This window comes from Dipodomys merriami, unplaced genomic scaffold (assembly GCF_024711535.1).
Source record: "Dipodomys merriami isolate MVZ:Mamm:240054 unplaced genomic scaffold, mDipMer1.0.p SCAF_26, whole genome shotgun sequence".
In the NCBI taxonomy this organism is placed as follows: Eukaryota; Metazoa; Chordata; class Mammalia; order Rodentia; family Heteromyidae; genus Dipodomys; species Dipodomys merriami.
Genome location: NW_027204048.1, coordinates 8,426,504 through 8,438,104, shown reverse-complemented (window position 1 = coordinate 8,438,104; position 11,601 = coordinate 8,426,504). Strand labels below are relative to the sequence as shown.

Below are 11,601 nucleotides of genomic sequence, written 5' to 3'. Positions count from 1 at the left end.
CCCACAACTGGAAAAAAAAAAAAAAAAAAAAGGAAGATTACTGGGTCCTATATCCAAAGTTTCTGATTTAGTATGCCTGGGTTAGGACCTCAGAATTGAATTTCTAACAAATCCCCAACTGATGTTGATGCTGGTTTGACCACAGGCCATGTTTTGAGGACCCCTTCCAGAACTCGGAATAATGCTAAGGATTGAGTATTGATTCACATATCAGTATCTTTAAAGAAAAGACAAGATATCTTAAAGAGATTTTTACAACTTAGACATGTACTAACTCTGTGTCTTTGCAGAAACTTTGGAGAATGTCTTTCTGTAATAAAATGCAAAGAATTAAAGATGTACTTACTGTTACCATACAAGAGTTCTCACTAGGAATGTAATTGATTAGTTATTTTTAAGTTGGTAGGACAAGTGAATTGGCTTACTGGAGTGTCAGCCTATGTGCCATACAGATGGGTTGCAGAACATTCCATAATGCATTTAAATTCAGCTTAAAAGTGTTTTCAACCATAATAACAAAAAATGAAAGGCACTTTTTAGGATGTTTTATAGATCATACCACTTCCAATAACATCTTTTATTCTCCTCCCCCTCCCCCAAAAAATAATGTGAAAGAAATAAGGGAAAGGATTCATTGAAGAAAATACTAAGATTTATCACCATAAAATATTGTCAGGTACTAACAAGTACATTTAAATCTAGTGGATACTATAGCTCCTAACAGGCACAATTACCATAAGTAAATAAATATTAAATAGGTAAGCTTTTATTATCTTAATATAGTTCCTATAATCATTAGTACATCCTAGTCACTTGTGATGGCAACTTTGTCTTTAAATTTTAGGAATCAATATATGGAAGGCAGGCAACGGCAAGCTCTTCTTTTGTACATCCTTTAAGACAACATTTATCTGAGAATCCTCTGCGTTTTCTTTGGGGGTGATTCCCCCAAAATACATGGTTTATTGTTTTAATTTTGTTTAGAGTTTTTTTCTGAGATTTTACATCCTCATGGACATGTGGATTGATATCATGTAATGAAGAAGCTTCTCTTATCATATCAGGGATCAAGTTGATCTTTTTATATTGATACTCAGGCAGCGACTGAATCTCCCAGCTGAATATTGATTGTCCTGTGGCAGAAGTAGAGGCTGTTGATATAAAGAGAAAGTTTATTGAAATCTTTCTTCAGAAACCTAATAGTTCAATATTAAAAGCAGCCAATTATTTAGAAAACCACAATTACATTTTAAATACATAATAATATGGGTAATTAAAAGTTCAGTAGTCACTAGTCACTTCCATTTCTCTTTTCTTTTAATCACTAATTGATTTTGAGGAAGCATCTATTCTGTTAATATAGTTAGATGAACAACTGAAAAATACTTTCAGCTGTCAACCATCAAGCCTATAAGATGAATAAGGGAGAGAGAAAAGAACAGAACACTTAACCATTAAAAAAAATTGCAGGAATCACCACATCCTGTGTTAGTTTACTAGTTGAGGAAGCACACATTAGAAGGCCTTTTGTGTTGTTTTTCTCAGCATTTTCTATGTTCATCTATGTTGTATCATGTGTAACTTCTTCATTCCTTTTATGGTGGAATAATTTGACATTGTATGGCTTTTCCACACTGCATTTTATTAATTGATGGACAATTTGTCATTCTTAACTTTTTGGCTCTTATGAATTGCAGTGCTATAGAAGTTTTCACATACAAGTTTTTGTGTGAATATGGTTTTTCAAAACTTTTGAGTATGTACTTAATTATGGAACTACTAGATCGTATGGGAATTTGGTTTAACTTTTGAGAAAGCACCACATTTTTCCACAGCAGATATATCATTCCAAAATTCTGGTACTCATAAAGTAGGATTCCCATTTCTCCCCCATCTTCAGCAGCACTTGATATTTTCCTCTTTTATTATAGCTATCTTTATGGGTGTAAAGTGATACATCATGGTTATTTTGATCAATATTTATGTCATGATGTTGAACACTTATTTTTTGTGCCTATTATATGTTCTCTTTAAAAATGTTCTTTCTGTTCTTTACCCATTTTTAAATTGGGTTCATAGCCACGTAGTAGAAACCAGTTTGTTCTTCAAAATATAAAGAAATTAGAAAAAGGATGGTATATTCAAGGTACAATCAAAAAGTAACTCATACTTCTATCAGCATTATTAAAAATAATTCCAGATGGTAATTGTCTTTTGGACTTCCATGATGGTCCTTATCCACCACAGTGCATTCTATACTGGCCAGTAGCTTTTGCGGTAGATTCCGGCCCTTTGGAGATATGCTGTGCAGCATGCACCTTCATCCCACATCATAATGCACAGACTAGAATGTCACAAGTCAGGTGATCCAAGGGAACAAATCTGATTTCGGGGGGCCACAGTAAATAAGAAAAAAAGAAATGAAAATGAACAAAATACAGTAGGAAAACTATAGAGAACAGTGGACTTTAAAATAAATGAATATTGAGGATGCTCATTTAAAATCAAGTCAAAATGGCTAAATTCCAAAAACAAAATACCTCGACACAAAAAGACACTGAAAATATATCAATGATCATCAAAGAAATTAAAAGGTGCAGAGGCTCATCTCAGCTATTCAGAAGGCAGAGAGCAAGAGGACTGTAGGGTCAAGGCCATCTTGAGCAAAAAGCAAATTCCTATTTCAACCAATAAGCTGGCTGTGGTGGTAATGCACCTGTCATAATTACAAAGGAGGAATAAATAGGAATGATTATGGTCCAGTTGGGCCTAGGCAAAAAAGTAATACTCCATCTGAGATATAACTAAAGCAAAATGGGTTGGGGCATGACTCAACTGGTAAAGCACCTTCATGGCAAGCATGAGGGCCTCTAACCTCAGTACCACATAGCAATGCAAATGCAGATGATTCTAGACGTGGATTCCACCTATTTTACAATAATATTAGATGTCAATCAGATACAAGGTTTTCCAGGGAAAAGCCCAAAAGTCATTTTATGAAGCTAATATATTTAAAAATAGATGAGAACAATATGAGATTTAAAAAAAGAACTCTTAAAAGCACATCTGGCTTACAAATGTTAATTTCAAAATACAGTTTGGTTATCTGAATCCATAAAAATGTTTTACAAATATCTAAGAAATGATTTATCCCAGAAATGCAAAGTCAAGATCACAGAATCCAGTGTTTTTGTGTGTGTGTGCTCATGCTGGAGTTTAAACTCAGGGCCTAGACTCTGTTTCTGAGCTTTTTTGCTCAAGACTAATGCTCTATTACTTGAGCCACAGCTCTACTTCTGGCTTTTGGTGGCTGATTATAGATAAAGTCTCATGGATTTTCCTGCAAGGCTGGCTCAAACTGGGATCCTTGTATCTCAGTCTTCTGAGTAGCTAGAATTACATGTGTGAGCAACAGTCACCCAACTATCAATGAAATTTATCATGTTAAAGGGTCCCAAACTCACTTTCACCTAATATTGCTTTCTTGTTCACAAGAAATCAAAGCAAAAAGAGAAAATGCATTTTTGTTTTCCCCATTTTTACTCACCTCTTAATATCTGTATCTGTAATTCTGTTTTGCTACCTATTTGCAAAGATCATCCACTCGAGAGCATTTATCTAATCGTTTGCCTACTCCAGCAACCCTCCCTGTACCCCTCATCAATTTTCACTTAAACTGAATCACATATTTGTTTTTATAAATCACTATCAGCCACACTGAATGAATCATTCTTTATTTTTATTGTAAAGGTGATGAACAGGGGGACTGCAGTTACACAAGTAAGGAAATGAGTACATTTCTTTTTCAACACTGTTACCCCATCCCTCATTTTCTTGGGCTTACTCCTCCTTATACCTCTCCCCCCAAGTTGTAAAGTTCCTTTCAAACATAGTGTTGAGTATCAGTGTTGCATTAGTTCATCCTTTGTCCTGCTGTTTCTGTGATTCCCTTTACTTTCCATGGGTTGGATAAACTTATATATAAGACAAAGGGTACAGAAAATTAAAACAGAAAATAAAGAAATGACTGCATAGAGGACATAATAGGAACCTCTTGTTTCCAATTCGTGGAGTTCATGTTGATAAGCTTCATTATATATGGTCCTATGTACAATTGGGCTATTGAGATCCCCTGTTAAGAGTATGGTAGACATATTCTAGTTATTACAAATTAGGGAAACCTGAAAAAATTATACTAAGTGAATCATTCCGTTTTTGCCAGTCTCAGAGCTTTGCCTGGCCTGGGTACTGTCCCTGAGTCTCTCTGTGCTCAAGCCTAGCACTCTATTATGAGTCACAGCACCACTTCCAGCCTTTTCTGTTTATGTCATACTGAGGAATCAAATCCAGGGCTTCATGCATGCTAGGTAAGCACTCTACCACTAAGCCACATCCCCAGTCCTGTGAATCATTCTTATAAGCAAATGAATACTATTTCTCATACATTAAAAAAAAAATCATTGGGGCTGGGAAGGTGGCTCAGTGGTAGAGCGCTTGCCTTGCATGCTCAAGGCCCTGGGTTCGATTCCTCAGCACCACATAAGCAAAAAAAAAAAAAAGCCGGAAGTGGCGCTGTGGCTCAAGTGGTAGAGCGCTAGCCTTGAGCTGAAGACCTGAGGGACAGCGCCCAGGCCCAGAGTTCAGGCCCCACGACCGGACCCCCAAAAAAAAAAAAATCAGCCAAGCCCTGGTGGCGTTAGCCTATAATCCTAGCTACCTCAAGAGTACTATACTAGCCAGCCTGGTGGTGGGGGAGATAAAGACACCAGTATTGCCAGGAACAAAAAGCAACAACAATAAAACCCAAGTTCTCAAACATTTCTTTGGGCCCCAGTTACCTTCCTGTGCTACCTTGTATATCTTTTCCTTGTACCCAAATTACCTGAGTATTCTATATTATTAACTGTATTTCTCTTCTCTCATCATGTCTTACATTCTAAATAACCTTTTGTTCCATCACCAATATTCCTCTGATCAAGGTCATGAGTAGCTATATAATGTTAAATTCAATAGCCAATTTTCATCTTAATGGATATATTAAAACATCCCTTCTTGAAAGACTTTGCTTACTTTCTGGGATGCCACACTTGCTTTGCTTTGTATCTGACTAGTTTTCCCTTTTCTCTTTGCTAGTTCTTCCTCCACTGCTTTTTAAATGTTGGTGTCTTTGGTAGTCTTATGTCTGTATTTAGTCTCTTGGTGATCCCTTCCAATATTGTAGATTTTAAAAAATCAATATAACCATGAAACCACATTTCAATCTTTAAGATTTCTCTTCTAAACTCTGGATTCATATAGCTTTCTTCCTATTCAATATCTCTACCTCAAAGTTTCCTATTTAAGCAACCTCACTATGTTTAAAAGGGGGCTGGGAATGTGGCTTAAAGGTGGTAGAATGCTTGCCTAGCATGCATGAAGCCCTGGGTTTGATTCCTCAGTATCACATAAACAGAAAAAGCCAGAAGTGGCACTGTGGCTCAAGTGGTAGAGCGCTAGCCTTGAGCACAGAGAGGCTCAAGGTCAGTGTCCAGACCCTGAGTATAAGCTATAGGACCAGCCAAAAGAAAAAAAAAGTACAGCTAAACTTTTCAAACTAGGTCCAAGAAGGAGCTACTGATAATGTCTTCCAATCCTGTTTCACTTGAGGCCTTTCCTACTTTGAGCTGATGGAAATCCCATCCTTCCAGTGTTCCACACAAATTTGGAATCATGTTTAAAATCAGCCTTGGAAATTTTACTTTTTTCCAAAAAAAAAACCCTTGAGGCTCACAAGAGTTACATACTGTTTGTTTATGCCCAAACTAAAGCAGTGGTACAAAAGAGTTGCCATTTAACAAAGCAGTTGATGGTTATTTCTCTTTTCCCCCCTTCATATCTCATAGCAAATCTGCTCAATTATATCTAGAATATGGCAGCTTTCAGTCCCTCGACGGCTACCATAGCTAAGATCCTCACAGATCTACTTTTATATTTACCTCTCCTACCTTCTACTCTGAGCTCAAAAGCAGTTATTCCTTCTAAATGTCATTTATGTAACTCCTCTGCTCAGAAAATGGTACTAACTCCTCTACGGCTCAAATAATGATGATGATGATGTTGGTGATAATGATGACAACCTAAAAGGCCCTATTTTAGTTTGCTTGTTGCCTCTCTGATATTGTCTTCTTTCCTCTGTACCAGCCATCCTGGCCTCCTGCCTCTTTCCAGTATATATTAGACAGAAGTGTCTGCTCCATTGTTTCTGCTGCTTAAATATTTTTCTCCTAAGATATCCACTTGGCTAATTCCCTTACTACATCTGTCTTAGCCCACTTTCTGCTTCTTTAGTACAATACCTGACAATTGGTAATTTAAAGCGACCATAAACTTATCTAACTCATGGTTCTGGGGGGCTGATGAGCATGTGGTGAGAGCCTCTGTACTGCATCATTTCATGGTTCAAATGCGGAAGCAGAAGAGAGGCGAGCAGGAGAGGAAAGAACTTCTTTTGGTAACAAATTCACTCAAGATAATCCACAATTTTAGATTCAAGTTATGTATATCTCTGAAAAAGAGTATTTTTAAGTATCAGTGTTCCAGACATCTTTTCCTGCATTCCTGTACCAGACACAAACAAATAATCAGAAGATTAAAACTGTCGACAGCTAGCTTGATCAAATATAACCATATGTCTTGATGGCAGAAGCTAAATAAAAATCAGCTTTTCAGTGATACCACATGTAAAAGAAATGGCATAAATTATAACTTGATAGGCCAAACCCATGGACTTGGGCTAGTGGATAGCTCAAGTACCTAGGGCAGAGGATTTGGAAAGCACTTTCTTCTTGGATTCTATGCCAAAATACAAATTCTTATGAAATACCTGAAAAGGGTATACCAGTGATAGAGCTGTTTAAGTGAATAAGATAGACATAAAATGATTTGGGGAAAAGAATAAAGAGGAAGAAGAAAAAAGAGAAGTGAACTTGTCTTTAAGACTCAAAACTGTGTCCAACTTTTAACGTTAACATTCCTTCTCAGATCTATTGAATCAGACAACATATAAACAGGATTTCTAAGTGATTAATTCCTACATTATTAATCTGCACATTAGGAGGAATAGATCAAGTGGTAGAGCATTTGCCTAGCTCAGGACCCTGAGTTCAATCTTCAATGCTATCATAAAAACCCAAGCCCTTATTTATTTATTTATTTTAATTATTCAGTGTGTTTACTTGTAGATTTATAGGCACATTCTAGTTACCACAAATGAGGGAAAACATGCAGCTTATGTTTCTTTGGCTCTGGCTTGCTTTACATAATATATTTTTTACATGTCTTTCCATTTCCTTACGAATGGTACATAATTTTTTCTGATGGATAAGTAGAATTCCATTGTATATATATACCACATTTTCTTGATTCACACATCCACTGACGGACATCTAGGTTGGTTCCCTATCTTGACTATGGTAAACAATGCTGCAATAAACATAGTTGTGTTGATGGATTTAGTGTAGCCTGGTTTGTGGTCTACTGGATAAATGCCCAGGAGTGGGATTGCTCGGTCATAGGGAAGCTCTATGTTTAGTCTTTTTAAGGAACATCTATACTGATTTCCAGAATGGTTGAACAAATTTACGTTCCAACCAAAAGTGTCATAGTTCCCTTTTGGCCACACATCTCCCAGCATTTGTTATTGTTAGTTTTCCTGATAATGTCCATTCTAACTGGAGTGCACACACACTGGGATATAATAAATCATATAGGAACCTAGTCATTCACATAGTGAGGCCATGAGAGGATATGTATAGGAGTGGTGGACAATTGCTCAGTAGCTAGGTGCAAATAATCATATAAAATAATATTCTATGAAATGAACTCCAAGAAAAAGAAACGAGACATTCTTTAGTTGCCATGTTGCTGCTTTTGTTTCCTTTTTCTTTTGTTTGTTGGTTTGTTTGTATTTGGGAGGGCAAAAGAGGGCACATAAAAGTTGGAACAAAGATGAACAAATACAACAGCAATACTCACTAGACAGTGCGGCAAATGAAATGAATATCTTGTGGGTGGGGATGAGAGGGAAACACTGGGAGAGAGTGACAGAAGTGGGGGGAGACATGGTTCAAAATGAATTGTACTCATAGCCATTACTCATTTAACTATGACCATCTATATATCAACTCTACAGTAACAATAAAAATAGAGACAGATGGAAAAAACACCAAAAATCTGAGAATCACTGAATTGAGTCAACAGTAGAAGACTTTAAAGAGAGATACTTCCAGGGTAAGAGAAGGGCAGCAAGAGTATATATGCAGGTAAGTGTCATGAAGAAAAACAAACAAGATTCAGTCTGATGGGTTCTTCTTCAAGTTTTCATTCTCAGTAGCAGTAATTGTATTAGACCCCTATATTCACTCAAAAATAAGCTGTTAAGTATGTACAATATGACAGGCACTATTTGTATTTGTTCCAGTCATCTATATTAGCATCTAATATTGGCATGACAGTACATTTGCTTTTTTTAAACTTCAGAACACTTGACTTGTATAAAACTAAATTAAGTAAATTATTTTAAAAGGTAATAGTTCCAATGACATTACGTTAGGGGTGGAATATAAACAAACTACATTTTCTAGTAAAATGGAAAACATTGTTGGAAATGTTATCCCCAAAACATGAAAGTGTAGCTGGAAGATACTAAAACAAGAATATTTTTGCTGGCCAGGTACACCCCTATAATTCCACTACTCAGGAGGCTGTAGCAGGAGGATCAAGAGTTTGAAGCCAATTTGGGCTACAAAATGTGACCTGTCTCCAAACAAAACAAAAACAGAGGGGAAAAAACCCAAAACTCCAAAGAATATTTTTCTTATTGACTACTTGAAGGTATTAAGTATAAAGTTATTTTTTCACCTATTACATGCTGGAGGCAATTCTAGCATTTTGGGTGAAATACATCCACGAAATAGTCCTTGGAAAATGTTTGGAATACAACACTGCTTTTTTTTTTCAGTCAGTTATGGGGCTTGAACTTAGGGCCTGAGTGCTGTCTCTGGGCTATTTTGCTTAAGGCTAGTGCTCTACCACTTTGAGCACAGCACCACTTCTGGTTTTCTGGTGGTTAATTAGTCTTATGGACTTTCCTGCCAGGGCTGCCTTTGAACCACAATACTCAGATCTTAGCCCTCTGAGTATCTAGGATTACTATAACTGCTTTTAAGTTGAGCAGTCTGTCATTTAGTTTTAAAGTTCTATTGTCCAGGACTTGAAATTCTCAATAAAGCTGGGTGCTAGTGGCTCATGCCTGTAATCCTAGCTACTCAGGAGGCTGAGATCTGAGGATCGTGGTTAAGGGACAGCCCAGGCAGGAAAGTTCATGAGACTTTTTATTTCCAATTAGCCACCAGAAAACCGGGAGTGGTGCTGTGGCTCAAAGTGGTAGAGCACTAGCCTTGAGCTGAAGAGCTGAGGGACAGTGCCCAGGCCCAGAGTTCAAGCCCCACAACTGACCCCCCCCAAAAAAAATCTCAGTAAGTTTATCATTTAACTTGTAAATGAAGTCCAAGTACATGAAGTTTTAAGTAAACCTTATGGAGAATGTACTGTGGCCAAGAGCAACAGAAATACAGACAAGAATGGATAAAAGCTTTCTATGTTAGTACTTACTGCTTTTACTTATTTGTTTTGTGCTGGTCCCAGGGCTTGAATTCAGGGCCTTTATAGTCTTGCTTAGCTTTTTCTCTGAAAGCTGGCACTTGACCATTTCCAGGGTTTTTTTTTTTTGGTGATTAATTGGCCTGGCTTCTGTGTTCCTCAGACCTCAGCCTCTTAAGTAGCTAGGGTTAGAGGCCTGAGGCACTGGCCACACCACTCAATTTCTGATCTGAGAAGGTTCCCTCACATTTTTTACTGTTTGCTGGGTTGAGCCACTTATATGTCTAGTGCTGATGATTGTGAAATAAAACTCCTGCACGTCCTAGATAACGGCTCCTAGATGCCTGGATAAAACAGTTCGAGTCTGAAAAGATGCATGTTGTTTTTACTGGGGAAATGATACCTGCTTGGGCTTGGAAGGATATAGAGGTTGCTGGTTGACAAGGGCACTCCAGAAAGGTGAAGCTGGGGAATATATCTACGAACACGTGGGCCTTTCTTTCCTCTACAGAAGGGAGAGGGAAAGAGGGAGAGAGGGAGAGAGAGGGAAGAGAGGGGGGAGAGAGGGAGAAGGGGGGTTTGCATGTTCTCAATACACCTGAGTCCACATCCTGCCCCAGCTCACTGCCTGGCACAGCAAATTCAAGGGCCAGAAGTGTGCAGGGATGAGCAGCCATCCCCGGGCTGGATGTCCTTTACCTGGGTGTGTGACTCCTCTCCAACCCTGCCAAAGGCTATGGTGTTTCTTGAAGGCGCCGGCTTTGGAGGCTTTCCCTTTCCGGGAAGCCTGGGGAATCCGCCCTTTCCAGGGCGGAGTCTCAGGAAACTCGAAATGGCTCCAATCAGTGTCGCCACAGAGCTTGACTATTTCTTGCAGCAGATGTCTGCCGCACAGCTTCCTGGCCCTGCCGATGTCTGCGCTCAGCTCCCGCGAGAACCCAACCAGCAGAAGCACAAGCCACAGCAGATACCAGCTGAGGAGCTGCGACATGCCCGGCCGCCCCGGCCAGGCCCTGTCCCCACCGCAACCGCCGCCGGCCCGCCCACTCCGCCCACCCCTCACTGCACCTCTCTCCCCCCTGCGCACGTGCCGCCTCTGGAAACCTCGCGAGAACTGTAAGTAGCCTGGTGTTCTCGGCTTGAGTTTCAGGTCTACTTCTCTGGGAAGTTGCAGCTTGCCAGCTACAGAAATGTCTCCTCCCCACCTCCCTGGATTCCATTCATTTTTGTCTTCTTGACTTCCTAGGAGATCAGGGATGAAGCCATGAGAGATAGGCCCCTTGTTAACCAATCAGATAGCCACAGGTATTAGCAAAGCCAAGGCCTATGTCTTTTCTTGCTTTCCATTGTACCCCAGGTCTGGATGCAGAATTAGCAATCTGTATATGTTGAAACAAACATATATGTTATTGGCGTGTGTGTGTGTGTGTGTGTGTGTGTGTGTGTGTATGTGTGTGTGTGTTTGCCAGTCCTGGGGCTTGAACTCAGCCTGGGCACTGTCCCTGTGTTTCTTTTCCTGAAGGTGAACACTTACCATTTGAGCCACACTGCCACTTCCTGCTTTTTTTGAGTAGTTTATTGGAGATAAGAGTCTCATGGAGTTTCCTGCCCAGATTGGCTTCACACTGCTCTTCAGATCTCAACCTCCTGAGTAGCTAGGATGACAGGCAGGAGCCACCAGCACCAGGCTAGGTGTGATTTAAAAGCGAGATTGGATGGAAGCTGCAGACTGGAGGAATAAGTTCAGGTGATCTATTCTATTACATATACCATAGTTAATAATGTAATGTATATTTCATCTAGCTAAGAGAACAGATTTTTAGAGTTCTCACCACAGATAAAGGATGAACTTGTTTGATGAATATAAAAAGACTCAAAATCAAATGGATAGGAGTCACTGAAATTGACAATGCAAAGAACAAAGAATCCTCAGAGATTCTTTTTTTTGGGGGAGGGGGAAGG

General features: G+C 39.0%; 1 protein-coding gene across 1 annotated transcript; it reads right to left on the bottom strand.

Annotated features, from left to right (window-relative positions):
- Positions 1 to 605: 605 nt before the first annotated feature.
- Insl6 (insulin like 6) lies at positions 606 to 10,689 on the bottom strand. Its single transcript, XM_070035447.1, has 2 exons — positions 10,339 to 10,689; positions 606 to 1,151 (listed from the first exon to the last, which is right to left on the bottom strand). Exons 1-2 carry the CDS (start codon positions 10,628 to 10,630, stop codon positions 841 to 843), a joined length of 603 nt encoding a protein of 200 aa, XP_069891548.1. The 5' UTR covers positions 10,631 to 10,689; the 3' UTR covers positions 606 to 840.
- Between the last annotated feature and the right edge of the window lie 912 nt (positions 10,690 to 11,601).